The following is a 17,135-nucleotide window of genomic DNA, read 5'->3' as shown; positions in this document are numbered from 1 at the left end:
AGCCTCACCCTGCTTCATTCTACTACGTTAATAAATCATTAGCTCATCCATGAACATGATTTCTGCCCGAGTCCCGTCGGATTGCTTCGGCTGTGGGGATGAAGACGACAACTCCCATGATTCCACACTCCGTCACGGCATCATGAAACTACGCCTTTGTCTCTTTGTTTATTTTGAATAAGCGCCCTCTAGCGGCGAAAATTACATATTGTACCTTTAAGGGGTTAAGGCTTGTCAGGAATCAGCCCATGTTATGACTGGCTAACGTCATTGTATAGGAAACAGTATCAATGCCCTCTCGTTATTGCATGTGAGTGTTTTGACAAAATGATAATAAAAAAACTGTCATTTCCAGACAAAGCATTATGAAATCATTTACTTAAGGTTTGTGATGCAGCTGCAGACAGATCTAGTACCGCTTCATCTTTCTACAAATGTTTCTTTGTGAACTCTCCATGACACTGTGCCTCGTTTACAAAACAAAATGCTCCAATCAATCCTCTGACACGATCCTGGATGGCATTAAAAATAAACTATCCACTTGTTCGTTATGCTGGGAACCTTCTGATATCTGTACAAAGATGCAAACGAGCTGTTTAAACCAAATGCTTCAAAGTGAACGTTCTTTCACTCCATTTGCCCTATTGACAGACTCAAGCTCGTGGACTGTGTCAGAAAGCAAACGCGCATCTGTATACTGTATCCAGTGTAGACAAGATAGTGGCAGTGATTGTAATTTCTCTTTTGCTTTTGAGGTGACGCGACACTCGCATTCAACATAATCAAGTATCAACCGTTAAGTGACTGAACGCCAGTGGGCGTGGCCTATAGTGAGAAGATGCCTATTCGACTATTCGTCGATGCCTTGCTCTGGAGGCAGTGTTTATGCAAATGTTTGTGCCCGGGTGACGTCATCTTCCACCTCAGATCCAAAACGAGCCATTTTTGGAGCTTAATTAAATAAATGCTTTTTTTTATAATAAGGAGGACGTTTTAAGCTATGAAACTTGCAGGATGTTTTAATGGTACAAAGACCTCTTATATGCCAAAAGATCAAGGCAAATTTGATTTCTCATGTCATGACCCCTTTAAATAAAGTATACATAGAAAGTGTGCAAAATTATAACAATTACTGAAGCTGTCATTCAGGTTACTGTAGGTTTACATGTGAGCTCACTGACTTTCCATCCGAGTTCTGCACTGTCACGAATACTCCCATTTAAATCAATTAATTGGCTTACACTGCACAGTAAATCTGTTACTTACATTGTGTTCCCTTTTTAAAATAGGAGTTTTCATGAGAATGCAGTAGTGTGGGACGTTCAGGGAGCTTTGTCAGGGAACAAACCTCTGGTGTAGTGAGCAGATTTCTTCCAGTTCAGTGGACATTTAGGTTAAAGCTTTTTATAAGTTATGTCATGTTTCTCTTCAACTCATTTTTATTCACAAGTAAAAGTGAAATGTAAAGCAAAAATCTGTGGATCAGACCACTTAAACCTCACACACCCGTTTCAAACAGTGTTGCGTTCCGAACGTTGTTTAAGCGACATACGGTATTTTAAAAATTCATATCATAACAAAAATAAACACCGGTATTCGGTATGAACCGGTATACCGCCCAGCACTACTTGAAGGATTTGAGAATTCTTAATAGCAACCTATATGCTGTTTTGACTCTGTTCACCGACAGCTGGATGACTCGTATCACAACCGTGAAATTTATTTTGCTCAATAACAACAGTGACAGTTTCTGTGCATGGCAGATATGAGGGTCTTTAATCCAGGCACAAGTGGTCACTGAAGATGCATGGGAGACAAATGCAATTGACAATGTGTTACAGCTGTTCACTTGTGATCAGATCACCCAAAGTAGATTCAGGTTTTAACAGGTCCTTAGTGGTCAGGATTTTTCAGTGAGTTGCATTGATACAGTAAGTGGTCTTTATAGGTGAGTCATTATATCATGCACTCAGCTGATTTGTTGAAAAACACAGATTAATTCATGGATTCAACAATTGACTGAGTGTGTCATTGAATAATTCACTCAACTGATTTGTTCAGAAATATATATTCATTCAGGAACACCACTGCTGGGCTTTTTTGGAGCATTTTTTGTTGGTGCAAAACTTGCTTTTTAAAAATATCTCTCTAGTTTTTATTAATTTTCATTCCAGTTGTAATTATTTTAGTGGAAGCTTTGTATAGAAAAAAGATTATACTCTCTGAATTAGAAAAAATAAGCCCAGATATATTCAGCGAACACAGATCATTTCAAAATCACTAATAATGATCAACCTTTATCTCTTCTCCAGAACCAGCAGACCCAAAGCACCAGTGCATTAGAGAGTGCAGAGGAACTTTTGGAGTTTGCTAATAATGCGCTGCACATTACAGATGAGGGGGAATTCACAAAGGTAGACGTTTGATGTTTTTCACAAAGGATACTTGCAACTTCATTTATTTAATTTATTAAAATGCTGGGTTTGTTGTCTTTTCAAATTTCCATTTAATTTTCTGTGGCTCATTTAAAAACTGCAAGCAAAGAATGCCAAGAATTAAACTAGAACTAAACATACTAATCCTACTTATTGTCTGGAACTTGATTTTTCACCTAAGTAATGCTAATGCAAAAAAAACGGAAGTCTATATTTCTATGATCTGTTAATTAAATGTGAATCTATTAAAAACTAATGTGTATATAAATATCGCAAACCCCTAATTGTTATTTAATTTATATAATAATTTACTGATAATAATTGTTTAAATTAATATAATGATTAATACTTTCAACTCTTTTTTTCTTATTCTATTTTCTTAAAAATGGTTTAAAGGCTGAAATGTAAAGTTTACCATTTTATAAAACTTTTTTTGTGTGTGAAAACTTGTATATGAACTGTAAATTATGCTTTTTATAGTCATTTTACAGTTTATTATGGTACTATAAACATTGCCCTACCCTGCTCATATGGTATTCATTTTATTTGTGCAGGTCTTAAAAAGTCTTAAATTTGCGCTTAAAAATCCTGCAGAAACCCTGCTCAGACACAGCAATAAGCTTAATGTTACCTGCTAGTGAAGGGATAGCATCAAATACAGCAACATTAATAAGATCTACGCCTCTGCCATACACATGTATACTGTTTGTGTGTGTGTAATCAGCCTCAGTGCTTTGTAACCAGAGACTCTCCTTCAAGATGAAAAAAGTATGTATGTGTATATATAGCCTATCCGCAATCCGCTGTAGCTTTACATCCATTGGGATTGAATGTAATATAGCCTGATTGTTGGAAGTGGTGAGGCTTATTACACCATTCTAAATTGTGATGAAATTATTCATACATGTCTATGCAATGGGATGTTATTGTTATATTTACTGAAACATCTAAAATATGCCATTTTACATATTAAAAGTATAAATGTAACACTCAGATATTACATGTGACTGATGTGTTGGCATGCCTACTTTAAAAACCTGTTAAGTTACCTCCAATCTTTTGTTTCATGCCAGCTAAATAAGTAAACCCTGTCACTTTTCACAGGTACTCAGTACAAAACTTAGTTTGCCTTATTAAAGAGTTAAAGGGAATTAAAGGAATAGTTCACCCAAAAATGAAAATTCTTGCAGCGCAAGAAGAGAGCAGCAGAGAAAAAGGTACTCCTCTTAGAAATTGTACAAATAAAGATAATTTTAGATGTTTGATTACTATTTGGAGCATTGGGATTGCTAGACGAGGGGTTAATGAAGGCATTTTTGTGAAAACCTGAAATTCAAGCAAAATCGAAATTTTTCACTTTTTTTGTCTGTAGCTTAAAATTAGCCTCTGCGCGTTCCGACTCATTTTGCCAGCGCAGGTCACATATGAGTTTGCCGTCAAAATGAGAGTCCAAACAGCTGATAAAAACATCACAATAATCCACAAGTAATCCACACGACTCAAGTCCATCTATTAACATCTAGTGAAGTGAAAAGCGCAGTGTTTGTAAGAAACAAATCCTTCATTAAAACGTCTTAAAGGTGAATTTGTTTATTACAAACATGCAGTTTTTCATTTCACAAGACATAAACTGATGGACTGGAGTGGTGTGGATTATTGTGATGTTTTTATCATCTTTTTGGACTCTCATTCTAAAGGCACCCATTCACTGCAGAGGATCCATTGGTGAGCAAGTGATGGAATCATCAAGTACATTTTCTCCAAATCTGTTCTCATGAAGAAACAAACTTGTCTACATCTTGGATAGCCTGAGGGTGAATACATTTTCATAATTTCATTTTTCCTTTAAAGTCCCCCTGTAGTGAAAATCAAATTTTTTATGTTGTTTATTTGTCTATATGGTGTTTTTAATATGCCTTTAGACAAACCATGTGCCAATCTATTAATCAACACCATTCAGGAGGTGCTGGCTGGTGTGACTGAGTGGAGGCGGGACTAATTGCATATTCATAGATCAGCGTGTAGTAAATGTGGCAAGGGTGTAGAGTTGCATTCAAGCTATTTCAAGGAATGAGGAAATTATTTTCACAAGAAAAAACATTTAAATATGTAATTTTGATGATCAAAGATAAGTTTTAAGGGATAAAATATTTGACTACAGGGGGACTTTAATTAAAATGCATTCATGGCAGAGGACTATAATAAGCATTAGTTTTGTAATTTTCAGCGTTAGTTTTAGAATGGCTCTATCAAATGATTCAGTATTCTACCTTATATTTGCATGTGTTATGATGAGCTCTACTGATTTGTGGTTCATTGCATGGAGTGACTGCTTGTTTCATCTGCTGTTCACGTGTGTGTAATCATTCTCTGCACTTTTGTGAGTCACTCTGGCTTTGGGGTCTACAAATGCACCAAATCCAGACATATACAAATTTTTAAAAATAGCACTGAAAAATTAGACCCCTCTCAGCTCTATCATCCCAGCATAGGAAGAGGATATAGTAGACTAAGTGTTTCAGATATCAACATTTCAAATCAAGTTATAACTATTCTCTCTCTGTCTAATCACTGATGTGCCTAAGTCTGACAACCCCTGATCTAGACTATATTCTAATTCTCTGTTTTTAAGTATCTCTCTGCTTCTTTGTCATATGACACCATTAGAAGACAAAATTCATGAATATTAATTTGCTGACACTGAGGTAATCTTCCAAGACTGTGCTAGCTTAACATTTGCACAGATATTTTTTCATGTTAATATTAAAAGTCATTTGGAGATTGAGTCTGTATAGAGAGCTCATCTCTGAAATGTCAAAACTCAAGATATGATTAGTTTAGATAAAAATGCACAAAACCATTTTAACAGATAAAATGGGATATTTTTTAATAAAACGGTACTGGCACCTCTGGCTCCTTGTATTTTGCTCTGATACTTAGTGACCTGACAACATGTTTTTTGTATTTTTGTGCAGCCGGATAGGTTGAGCAGAGTTAATTTAGAAACATAAAACTCAAATCTGTCCCTAGCCAACCTGAGGAGCATGGAGAGAGGACCAGAGTTACTGTATAGTGTAGCTGCATTAGAAGAAGAGAAGAGTGGTGTTATTTTTGACTGGATGTTATCTTTGGACAGGGATCTTTAACAGGATATTTAGGATACGAGACAATCTCATATGCATGACATGATTTCAGAGTATATTTTTACTCTCTATATCTGTACTCTCTATGCTCTGTGTCTGAGTATATAATCTCTATATAATCAGACTACTTTTTGATTACTTTAGTTTATCACATTGATTTGAATTGGAAAATTGACTATTTTTAAAGGGGTTACTTCAAGTAAATATGTCTAAAAGGTTTGGCTGAGTCAATTATTACATGTGTCATATGGCATCAGTTGGCATTTTAATTTGTTTAAAAGACATATGCCTTCCAAAAACATATTAATACATGGTTAAATGACTTAATGAGATAATTCAAATAATAATTGAAATGTGTTCATCAAGAATTGATTATATATGCAGAGCTGTGATGTTGAGAAACCAAAACATTGCAAAACATTTCTCAGGGCCCTATTATTGTTAATAAATAGGTACTGTTTTATGAATTCAATTGATTAGACATGCTTTTTGGTTATTAAAATGTAATTAAACCATTCAAATTGAATAAAAAAATAAATGGAAAAATAAAACAGATTTAATTTCAAGCAAAAGAAAAAACGAAATAACCTTCTTAAAACTAATGTTTTCGTTAAGCATCGAAGACTTTTGGACATCAAGGGTACATTAAGTAATTTGCTGTTGAGTTATAAAAATATATCTCTGCCCATTCCTGTCTGTAAATATTCTAAAACAGCTTATTGTAGCATTTAGATCTCAGACCTTCCTCCCTTTTTCAAAAAGACAATTTAATTAAATGAAGCTGTAACATGCATTTAAGCACATGACTGCCCGTATTTGTCGAGTCACTTTGTTGTAATAAGGAGCAAGGAGAATACATGCTGTTGTTGAAAACCAGAATAAATGACGATAAGATGTTACCTACCTGTAATGCCTGTAAACTTGCAGTGCACAAGTAAATGTAGAAAAATGCTGTTTTTGCTTTCACACATAAAAATTGCAACAACACTTTGAGCACTGCATAAAACACTGCCTATTAAATGGTGAAAATATGTCATAAAACACTAAAAGCTGACTGTTTGGGTGCAAAAAATTTACAACTTACAGGTACAAACAACCTAAGTGGACCTCAAAGACATAAACATGTATGACAGTATATTACTAAGTGGACAAAAACATGTATGATATGACTCCTTCAAGGTAATATATGTGAATCAAAGTCCTACTTGCCCGTTTCTGATCTTCTGCACATAGTGCCAAGAGCTCCAGAGATAGTGCTCGAGGACTGTCTGGTCATAGATAATGAGGTGACCGTAACCTGGAGAATACCGGTGGAGGACAGCAAGATTGACCATTACATCTTAGAGTACAGAAAAACCAACCACGAGGGTCTGCCGCGTGTGAAGGACGAGCAGTGCTGGGAAGTGGTGGACAACATCAAGACCAGTGAATACACCCTACAAGGTGCTGACAGCAATGTTCTGCTCAAAATATTTTACATTTCCCACTTTTATGCATTAGGAAAACTGATTGCTCTCTTCATTTGACAGGGTTAAGATTTGACACCAAGTTCATGAACTTCCGGGTAAGAGCATGTAACAAAGCAGCCGCGGGGGATTATTCGGATCCGGTCACTTTGGAAACTAGAGGTATTAAAGCATATGTTTGAATGTTTGGGGTCAGAAAGATTTTTAATAGAATTGAATACTTTTATACATCAAGGATGAATTAAGTTGATCAAAAGTGAAAGTAATGATATTTATTATGTTACAAAAGATTTCGGTTTCAAATAAATGCTGTTCTTTTCAACTTTACATTCATTGGAGAATCCTTCAAAAAATATTTATAACAGTTTCTACAAAAAACAAAGCAAAACGGTCTTCAACATGACAATAATCAGAATTGTTTCTTAAGCATTAAATCAGCATATTAGAATGATTTCTGAAGTGACTCTGAAGACTGGAGTAATGATGCTGAAAATTCAGCTTTGATCACAGAAAAAAAAAAACATTTTAACATACATTACAATAGAAGAGTTATTTTCAATTTTAATAGTGTTTCACAACCTTACCAACCCCAAACTTTTAAACAGTAGTTTTATTAGTAAAAACATATGTTATTGTACTGTCCTGTTAGTATTTCTGTGATATTGATGGTCGTGCCTCTCTGTGTTAGCGTTTAACTTCGGCTTTGACTCCACGTCATCTCATCTGAATCTGAAGGTGGAGGACAGGAGCGTGGAATGGGATCCTCAGGGAGGAAAAGGAGTAGACAGCAAAGTCAAAGGGAAGGAGAACAAGGGCAGGTAAGAAATTTAAGATACTGCATCTTTCTTCCATTGAGTCAGCCATGAATGAGATGAAACATACATGTTCTTGTACTCTCAGATGAGATTTTAATATAGTTTTAAAATTTCTGCTTCATCACACTGAATCCTGGTGTGTGTTGAGAGGTTTTCAGGTTTGGCTGCTAGTACTTTGGCTGTTAGTAATTTATTAAAGGGTTAGTTCACCCAAAAATGAAAATTATGTCATTAATTACTCACCCTCATGTCGTTTCAAACCCGTAAGACCTTCGTTCATCTTCGGAACACAAATTAAGATATTTTTGATGGAATCTGAGAGCTGTCTGACCCTGCATAGACAGCAACGCAACTGAAATGTTCCCAAGTCCAGAAACGTAGCAAGGAGATCTGTAAAATAATCCATGTGACATCAGTGGTTCATCCGCAATTATACGAAGCTATGAGAATACTTTTTGTGTGCAAAAAAAAAACAAAAAACTGACTTTATTCAACAATTCGTCTCCTCCGCATCACCCTGGTGCCATTTTGGAGAATATCAGCTGGACGTAAACAGCGTATGCTGTACTGTGTCAGCTGACAAAAAGTATTCTCGTAGCTTCGTAAAATTACGGTTGAACCCCTGATGTCACATGGATTATTTTACAGATCTCCTTGCTACGTTTCTGGACTTGGGAACATTTCAGATGCGTTGCTGTCTATGCAGGGTCAGACAGCTCTCAGATTCCATCCAAAATATCTTCATTTGTGTTCTGAAGATGAACGAAGGTCTTACGGGTTTGAAACGACATGAGGGTGAGTAATTAACGACAGAATTTTCATTTTTGGGTGAACTAACCCTTTATTCAACACATCAGTTAGTGTAAGGCCCTATCTGGAATGTAACGTAATACAGTGCTGTTATTGTTAAAGGGATAGTTCACCCAAATTCTATCATTAATTACTCACCTTCATGTCGTTCCAAACCCGTAAGACCTTCATTCATCTTTGGAACACAAATTAAAATATTTTTGATGAAATCCAAGAGCTTTCTGACCCAACTGACACGTTCAAGGCCCAAAAAGGTAGTAAGGACATTGTTCAAATAGTCCATGTGACATCAGTTGTTCAACCATAATGTTATGAAGCTTCAAGAATACTTTTTGTGTTCAAAGAAAACAAAATAATGACTTTATTGAGCAGTTTCTTATTTCTTTTTTTCTATTTAAAATTAGTCTAAAATAAAAGTTTCATACTCTACATTTTAATATTGTAATGTCCAAATTCAGTTTTAGCATTTAAAATGACTGATTTTAGTTTACAGTGTTTTAGATTATTTCAACAAAGTAGTGTAGAATTGGCAATAGCATAAAAATAAGTAGTTTTTTTAACATCAGTGCCTCCCTAATAACTCCCTGCTCTTGTTTTTCCTTTTCTACCAATCAGCAGTGCACATTTCACCAATCTGAAGAATATGTCAAGGTGACTGTGTGTCTCTTAGCAGTGGTCTTTAGCTCTTTCTGACAGCAATAAACCAAGCGCTACTGCTGGCTTACTTAGAGCCCTTTAGACCAGCTCCTCTACGGGCATTGTGTTCACAAAGACAGATCTGAGCAAAGCGTTTCATGAAAAAGGATTACAGATCACTGGATAACTCTAATCTACATTTGATCTTTCAGGAATTTCATATATTAGTTCCAAGCTTACAAAATATGTCTTATTTATCATTTTAAAGAAATGCATCTTCAATTTTATTCTAAATTCACTATCATACTTGTGATCCTTATTTATGAAATGTCTTCTTCTGAGGGGGTTTTTCTGTGTTTCTAAACTGAGTGCTCTTATGGGTTTCGCATGTGCTGGCTGTGAGTGTTACTGAAAGTAGATTCAATAGAATATAAATAGAATTGTATTATATAGAATCACTAGTTCTGACAATGATTCTGACCAAAAACTCAACCTGTACTTGACATCTTTGCTATCACCGCTCTCTTTACAACTTGGCTACTTCTTACTGTGTTGAAATGTTATCAAATGATGACCTAAATATTAGTTTTGCAACATTTAATCAAACGTAATTCTAAATACAAAGTTGCTTTTCCATGCTCACATCCTTATGACTGTGGTGAGTAAGCTTTCGTCTGAAATCACCGCTCTAATGCTTTTCTCATCAGTCATTCCATTACGGCAAACAAAGTGCACTGAACAACATCAATTTTGCATGTAATTACACCGGTCATGCATTGTAACTAAACCATCTGGTATGCCAAGAACCTTGTGATAATGCTACATTGTTTACAATGTGTGGGTCGTCCTTCACCGGCCAGCTGTTCATATGCTAATATGTGGGATCTTACATATGGCTAATGGAGGAGGGGAGATCATGAGCCCTGCACAAAGGGTTCAATCATCCCTTATTCAGAATCATTTTGGGTTAAATAATAAAACACTTATTTGTGCACTTTGTTGAATACACAATCAGTTGCCAGTAGTTTTCTTGCCTAAATGATCTATACTAGCCATCCGAAGTTTGCACACCCATTAGTTTATTAAGATATATAGGAGTTGTTTTGGTGTTTTTTGTTTTTTTTGTTGCAATAAATGTATTGAGTAGCATTGCATCATTTGTGCTGCTGTGGCTAACATGTTATGTACTGCTTTTTCCATTAATTTCTTGATCATAGTTCTTTTTGCACCACCATTGGCTGTAGTAGGCATCACAAATAGGGACATGCTGTGTTTGATAACTAACTGACACTGACTCTCTTCCTCTTGCTCTTTGTGTGTTGTGGGACTTGGAGTTTGTGTTTGCGCATGTTCTGATGATTGATCTCTGTCCTGAACCCAAGTGTGTGTGTGTGTAGTGACTGTCGGTGTCTCTCTGATGGTTTCAGAAGTGGAACTCCATCTCCTAAAAGAACATCAGTGACGCGCTCACCCGCCCCGAGAGGAGCCAGGGATCGCTTCACTGGAGAGTCCTACACAGTACTGGGTACCAAAACAGCCTTAGAAATCCTAAAGTGTCTATGCTATCCAAAAGACTGGAATCATTTTGGAAGAAGTGTCTTTGTTTTTGAAGGAAACTGATGCTTCTCTTCAACAATTTTGGGAAAACTATCCCTGTCTCTTAAAAGCTGGGGTTTAAAAGGCAATTGATATTCAGTAATACCATTAATTTGATGGTACTGAAAACAGATGCGAACAAAACCTGAATGGATTTTAGTTGAACAATGACACTATTGTACTCTGTAGAGCTGCTTTGTAGATGAAATTGAAGATGTTTCATAATTTATGAGTGATACTGTTTTGAAACAACATTGAACTAATTTGAGCTGAATTGTCTTTCTGTAGAGCTGCTTTACAGGCTGAATCAAATTTGTTTCATAATGTATTAACTTTGCAACACTGACACTGTTATTGAATTCAATTGAATCAACATTGACTCTAAATTGTCAAGTCAAGCCATATTTTAATATAGCACTTTAAACAATAAAGATTGTTTCAAAACTGTGTCACAAATAAGCAAGAATTTTGCGAAGTTCTTTAGTGATGAAACAAATACAATTTGAGCTCTAAAGCAGCTCTAAAAAGACAAGTGTGCCATTATTCCACTAAAGTAAATTCATGGTCGATTCAGATTCGTTCATCAAATTATGAAATGAGATTAATTCAGATATAAGCAGCTCTACAGAAGACAATGGTGTCATTATTCAGCTTTTAATGACTGAGCTGAATTATGACATTATTGTCTTCAGTAGAGCTGCCGTGTAGTTGAAATTGAAGTTGTTTCATCATTAATGGACATTTTGCAATTTTGAGAGTTTTGAAACAACAATGAACTGAATGGAGCTGAATAATGAAACTCTTGTCTTCTATAGAGCTGCTTTACAAGCCGAGTTGAATTTATTTGATAATTAATGGTAATTAATGAACATTAACACTGTTATTTATGGTGAAGCTGCTCTAAAGCAATCTGTATTGTATAAAGCACTATCTGAATGCGACTTTACTTCTAACCAACAAATACTACACATCCACACAACAGTGGTTGCTGGAATAACGTCACTTTATTGACATTATAATAATTTGAAAACTGTTTAAATTAAACTCGTGTTTGTATGCATGTTTAGGTGACACCAGTATAGAGTCTGGCCAGCATTACTGGGAAGTGAAGCCTCAGAAAGACTGTAAGTCCTACAGTGTTGGTTTGGCCTACAGAAACCTTGGGAAATTTGACCAGTTGGGGAAGACCAACACCACCTGGTGTATCCATGTCAACAACTGGCTGCAGAACTCATTTGCAGCCAAACACAACAACAAGGCAAAGAATCTGGACGTCCCCGTACCAGACAGCATTGGGGTCTACTGTGACTTTGATCGGGGTAATGAACAAAATCTGATCTAAAATGACATATAGCACTTTTTAAATTATTGTTTGATTAATCCAATAAAGCCACGTCTGATTGAAAGTTTGTAATTTTTGGCAAGTAAAAGGCCTTTTAGTATAATCGTAAAAATGTCCACCTTTTTGCTGTGAAATCTTTTTTTAGAAAGTAAACATAAGAGTAACTTCACATTTGTTTCACAAAACAAATCTGCCTATTTTTTCATATGTCAGGATTTACAGGGTCAAACAGTGTATATGCATTTTTTGTAGCTCACACCTGATTCCTTGTTTCTGTTATCCATGTCTTCTGTGTTATTATGGGTAGCTTAAGTGTTGTATGTTCATGTCATGCTCCATTTTGTCCGACTGCCGTAGTCTATAGGGAACATTATAGCCCACCCTCGGGTTTCTCACATGTGCAATCAGATACCTACAGATTGAGTTTCCACCATTTCCATTCATGCTTTGCTTGTGAGCTGGTTCGTGCACTACCAGAATAACTGCAGCAAGTAAATGTGACTGCTGCTATTTATTAATAGCTTCATTTTTTGTTTTTTTCCAGGCCAACTTTCCTTCTATAATGCTGAAAACAAACAATTGCTTCATACTTTTAAAGTGAGGTTCACCCAACCTGTTGTGCCAGCTTTCATGGTGAGTTAGAGTACAAACATTTTATTTACACATGCAAATATAGGTTATTCTAATGCAAACCATGCCCCGTTTTTCATGTATAAAAAAAGATGATGATGTAATAGAATCAGGCAACGGGAAAAAAATGAAAAACACTGAAAGTGAGTGTTGATTGTTTACAAATAATAGGTTTGTAATAGTATAAGCTTGTAATAGTCATGTGCTGAAGTATTAACACCACTTCTTCTCAAAGCTAATGATTTAAAAAAAATGATGCACTGAAAATTATGCACTTTGCATTGACAGATCATGTCCTTGTTACAGTGTAATTATACAATTAAAGTGCCCCTATTATGGATTTTTGAAAATTACCTTTCATGCAGTGTGTAACACAGCTCTAAGTGAATGAAAACATCCTGCAAAGTTTGAAAGTCTGAAAGTGCGTGCACCGTGTATAAAGTTATTGTCTCTCAAAAGAAAGAGTGGACTCTGAATCATTGAAACCGGTTGTTTTTAAAACGAATCCCAAGCGTTTCATGTTGACGTCAACATGAAGCATTAGCATATTGCCCGCCCACTTTTTCACTTTTCGCATTGGTTTGAATGAAAATGCAAAATCATTTTTTGCCGCTAGGTGCCGCTTTTGGAGTGGTAAAAAAAATAGCGGTTTCCCCGGTAACGCTGTACACAAAGCAGCACGCTCACAAACACTGCTTTATCAGGGCATTACAGGCAAGATTAAATTAAAATGAGACCAATTGACCAATCACCGCAGATTAGTGTCACGCAAAGGAGGAGTTTGGAAAAATGAATCGTTGAGTGAATCGTTTGGGAGTCGTTGAGCAAGTAAGGTAAAAATAAATGCATATTATAAGACAATTAAAGTGTTTTTTGACCTTGCGTGCATGTCAACCTGTTGTTGGGGACTCCCAAAACCAAAATATGAACCTTTCATTACCCATAATAGGGGCACTTTAAGTAATGACGTCATTATTACTATAGGATTAGGGTTTGGTTTAGAGTTAGTTAATTATGCATAATTTACTTTAAGTACATTTAACATGTATAACAAAGAAACCGTAGAGTAAAATAAAGCATTACTGCAGCTGCTTTATGACTATAGTACTGGTAGTGTTGTACTTTGGTAATTGCCAGACATAATACATCTTTGGTGTTTGATTGTTGCTAATGTTTCTTTGTCAAAAGATTAAAGAGTCTTCTTCACAGCACTAAATACCTGAACAAACTGAACCATAATTTAAGGGCTTCACTCTTACATTTAAATGTGGTTGTGGCTCCTAATTCAAGAGGCATTTGTTACACCAGTAGTGACTGTCTTTATGAATGATTAATTAAATCACTCACTCAACAGGATCACTTCATTAAATGACATAAATGAATAAATGATTAAAAGTTATAAATAAAGAAGTGACAAAATATGTAAAGAAAGTAAAACACACGGACTGCACTTCAGAAACCTTAATCCTTCAGTTGTTCAGTTGTTGTTGAAGTTCATTTTTCATGCTGTTAACCAGAAATAAGCATTATGTTTTTAGTATTATAAGTGAATATGAAAAAAGAAATGCACTTAAATTTCAAGAATATTTTATTTAATTATAAAATGTATTTAATTTAAAAAGAAATAACTTTTTCTTATTTTCCACATTTCCCGTCTGGTTTTGCTTGTCTAATAATCTAGTTTATACTGTAAACTTGGCATTGTGCATTGTTGTCTCTTATGAGAAATTGCTTGTAATATTTCACATTGGTGACTTGCTTTGGATAAAAGCATCTGCTAAATAAATACATGCAAATGTAAAACACTCCCCATAGACTTCAGTGAAACTGATCACACATTTGTCTCGAAACGCAAGTTCTGCCTGACAAAATATATCAACATCAGCCAGTGTTACAGTGTTAAAATAAAATATGCTATATAGCAGATCTCAAATGCTTGATTTTTAAAAAATTTCATCACAAAATCTGACAGCTTGTTATATTAAGTTGGATATAAACATATGTCCAATTTTATGCAGTATATAAGTGATATGTTTTAACTCTATATGGGGTGTTTTATAAATTATAAATTATATTAAAGGAATAGTTCACCCAAAAATGGAATTTTGCTGAAAATGTACTCTTCCTCAGGCCATCCAAGGTGTAGATGAGTTTGTTTCTACCTGGGAACAGATTTGGAGAAATGTAGTACCAGTGGATCCTCTGCAGTGAATGGATGCCGTCAGAATGAGAGCTGATAAAAAACATCACAATAATCCACACCACTCCAGTACATAATTCAACGTCTTGTGAAAAGCTGTGTGTTTGTAATAAGTCCATCAAGGTGTTTTTAACTTTAAACCATTGCTTTCAGCTAAAATATGAGTCCATAATCCATGATAATGCTTCCTCCAGCTAAAAAGTCGTCCCATCTGAATCAGGAGAGAAATATGAACAGATCAAGCATCAAACATGTAGCTGTATTTTGATGTGAGAGGACAACAGGGGATTAACTTTTTCACTGGAGAGAGCATTATTATGGATTATTTGTATTATGTACATGTTTTACATTTGTACATGTATTATGTACTCGTATTTTAGTTAAAATGCCTTAATGATGGATTCCTTTATTACAAACACGCAGCTTTTGGCTTCACAAGATGTTAATTGATGGACTGGAGTCGTGTGGATTATTGTGATGTATTTATCAGCTGTTTGGGCTCTCATTCTGACGGCACCCATTCACTGCAGAGGATCCATTGGTGAGAAAGTGATGGAATGCTACATTTCTGATGAAGAAACAAAACTCACCTACATCTTGGATGGCCTGAGAGTGATTAGATTTTCAGCACATTTTCATTTTCGGGTGAACTATCTCTTTAAAAGGGTCTGCTAAACGAAGACTGGCTGAGTGTCCTGAATGCCTGTGTTTGTATTTCAGGTGTGGTGTGGCGGTCTGACTCTGTCTACAGGCCTGCAGATACCCAGTGCAGTAAGAAGCTTACAAAAGACAGAAAATGGGCTGGGAGGATCGAACAGCAGTATATCTCCGCAGGATCCCTCAGTAGCCTGTGATATCTGCTTCTACGATAAACTGCCTTCAGTAGACAGCTCCCTAATGCCGTGACCCGATTTCTCAAAACACCTGAAAAACTAATCAGGAAACCATTCTGAAAACTGGACACGCTTCCGATGACCGAGGCATGTAGACTGAAAGAGATCATCGCCGCAGCTTTGACTGGCAGAATTTGGAGAGTCGTTTCCCTTCATGTTCCTATAAAGAGAGGCCTCGTTCTCTTTGACAGACACTTGCTTTCATCAGGAGATGTTTGCATAAGGAAAGCTAGTCGCTTTATCAGGGAATAGTTGAGTGCACTTTCTTTACTGATTTTAGTTTGAATGATGACATGCTTTTTTGAGTTGTTTGTCCTTCACTAGTTGATTCTCATATTGTTTTACTTTCGTTCCTTGTAATGTGTGTTAAATCCTTTCTATGGTATTTTCTTTTTTACATTAACTGTACTCTTACTGATATTGAACTCTGTAGAGCATCCTTCAGCTGTTGATTTTGAAACAGGAAAACTTTGCACAAGTGTAAAAATGATAAAAGCTGCTCTCAATGTCCCCTCATTGTCATAAACTGTTATTATATCTGGATAATTTTGGATGTAGACTGTACATTTTTGTTGTATAAATGTGTCATCCTCCTTTTAAGTCATTTTAGGTCTAATTTTTTTGAATAAATTAAGAGTTTGTCATGCATTTGTGCAGAAACTAATAATCAAACCTCAGTCTGTTTCTATGTAACAATCCTTAATGAGCTTAAATCCAAACATTAAAGCTCACCCAAAGACTTCTGTTTGACTCGATGTTGACTTGTTCTGCCTCTGGCACCATCTGGTGTTGTAATCCCCAAACAGCATTAAAGTGGAGGCAAATGAATTAACAAAAATATATATGACACCCTTAACTGTTACAAATTAACTATGAATGTGCCAGTTTGTAATTACGGTGAAGCATTGCTGCCACACACATATTATTTTTTCCACTCAATTATGTCGTAATAACGAGATGTTATGTCGTTTTAACGACATCTTTTCTCGTTTTAACGACATCTTTTCTCGTAATAACGAGATGTTTTCTCGTTAAAACGACATCTTTTCTCGTTTTAACGACATCTTTTCTCGTAATAACGAGATGTTTTCTCGTTAAAACGACATCTTTTCTCGTTTTAACGACATCTTTTGTCGTTAAAACGACATCTTTTCTAGTTTTAACGACAT

The 17,135-nt window shown here is 35.7% G+C and overlaps 1 protein-coding gene across 1 annotated transcript in view; it reads left to right on the top strand.

Moving 5' to 3' along the window:
* Positions 1-16,803, top strand: part of fsd1l (fibronectin type III and SPRY domain containing 1-like) — a 35,293-nt gene extending 18,490 nt beyond the window's left edge. Inside the window, exons 4-13 of the mRNA XM_016552278.1 lie at positions 2,313-2,414; positions 6,194-6,218; positions 6,758-7,021; positions 7,108-7,206; positions 7,733-7,862; positions 9,285-9,320; positions 10,733-10,830; positions 11,969-12,220; positions 12,788-12,876; positions 15,794-16,803. Of these exons, the coding sequence (XP_016407764.1) occupies positions 2,313-2,414; positions 6,194-6,218; positions 6,758-7,021; positions 7,108-7,206; positions 7,733-7,862; positions 9,285-9,320; positions 10,733-10,830; positions 11,969-12,220; positions 12,788-12,876; positions 15,794-15,979 (1,281 nt within the window). The 3' untranslated portion in view covers positions 15,980-16,803. The remainder of the gene's footprint in view (positions 1-2,312; positions 2,415-6,193; positions 6,219-6,757; positions 7,022-7,107; positions 7,207-7,732; positions 7,863-9,284; positions 9,321-10,732; positions 10,831-11,968; positions 12,221-12,787; positions 12,877-15,793) is intronic.
* Positions 16,804-17,135: the final 332 nt, after the last annotated feature.

Source organism: Sinocyclocheilus rhinocerous, unplaced genomic scaffold (assembly GCF_001515625.1).
Source record: "Sinocyclocheilus rhinocerous isolate Xijiao unplaced genomic scaffold, SAMN03320098_v1.1 scaffold285, whole genome shotgun sequence".
Taxonomy (NCBI): Eukaryota; Metazoa; Chordata; class Actinopteri; order Cypriniformes; family Cyprinidae; genus Sinocyclocheilus; species Sinocyclocheilus rhinocerous.
Note: the sequence above shows the minus strand (reverse complement) of the source record. Positions and strands in the feature narration are given on the sequence as shown.